Source organism: Morus notabilis, unplaced genomic scaffold (assembly GCF_000414095.1).
Source record: "Morus notabilis unplaced genomic scaffold, ASM41409v2 C11337334, whole genome shotgun sequence".
NCBI classification, from domain to species: domain Eukaryota; kingdom Viridiplantae; phylum Streptophyta; class Magnoliopsida; order Rosales; family Moraceae; genus Morus; species Morus notabilis.
Genome location: NW_010385579.1, coordinates 1 through 890, shown reverse-complemented (window position 1 = coordinate 890; position 890 = coordinate 1). Strand labels below are relative to the sequence as shown.

Genomic DNA, 890 nt, shown 5'->3' with positions numbered 1-890 from the left:
AAGAAAAATAACATTGTGGATAAGCATATTAGCCATCATAATTCATAGGACGGCGTTGTAATGATACAACGGAAATAATGCGAGATAAACGACGTCGTGTAAGTCTTATCCACATCGATGACGGCATCAATTTTGTCTTGTATATTTATGTGTTTCATTTAAAATACAATAGAAATTGGCGCACCAAAATCGAAACCCAGACCAGGAGAAGAATTAGGAAGGCCCTCGCGAATTTCTCTTCTCCGGAATCGGACCCTCCAAACGACAATCTTATCTCCGCCGTATGGGGTCGCCGGAGACCATTAATTCCGCTCGGAATTTGGCCGTCATGGTCAGAGTCCAAGGCCCTGTAAGTCTTTCTCTCTCTCTCTCTCCTGTTCGCGTAAATCTCCTCTCGATTTATCACCAACTATTACCGAAGCTTCTTCTATTTTCAGGACCCAAAGGGCCTCAAAATGCGAAGCCACGCTTTCCACCACTATCAGTGAGTCAAATTAGTTATATATATGTACACACACACACACACACACACACATATATATACACATACATATGTTTGTTATTGATTCTTTTGTGTGTGTTTTAGCTCCGGGAGAACAACTCTGTCAGCTTCAGGAATGCTGTTGCCTCGTTCCCTTTACGATTCCGATACTGCCAAGGATATATCCGGCGATGGCGATCGGTTTCCGGTGCTGGTTCTGACTGTTGCGTCGATTGTTGAGCCGTTTCTCTCTTTGAAACACAGAGAAAATATATCCCAGGTCGAATTTTTTTTTAGACTATGTGTTGCTCATTTTTGCTCAATTGTGAAAGAGGAATTGGTATTCAATGCATTTTGTTGTGTTCTGTTTCTTTTTATTACTTTGTAGGGCCGGCCTGAGTTCATTCCT

General features: G+C 42.0%; 1 protein-coding gene across 1 annotated transcript; it reads left to right on the top strand.

The window, feature by feature from the left end:
* Positions 1–189: 189 nt before the first annotated feature.
* LOC112094936 (glyoxysomal processing protease, glyoxysomal-like) lies at positions 190–761 on the top strand (the record flags this gene model as incomplete). Its single annotated transcript, XM_024176636.1, has 3 exons — positions 190–349; positions 438–484; positions 587–761. Coding segments are annotated over exons 1-3 (288 nt in total), but the record flags the coding sequence as incomplete, so codon positions are not given.
* Positions 762–890: the final 129 nt, after the last annotated feature.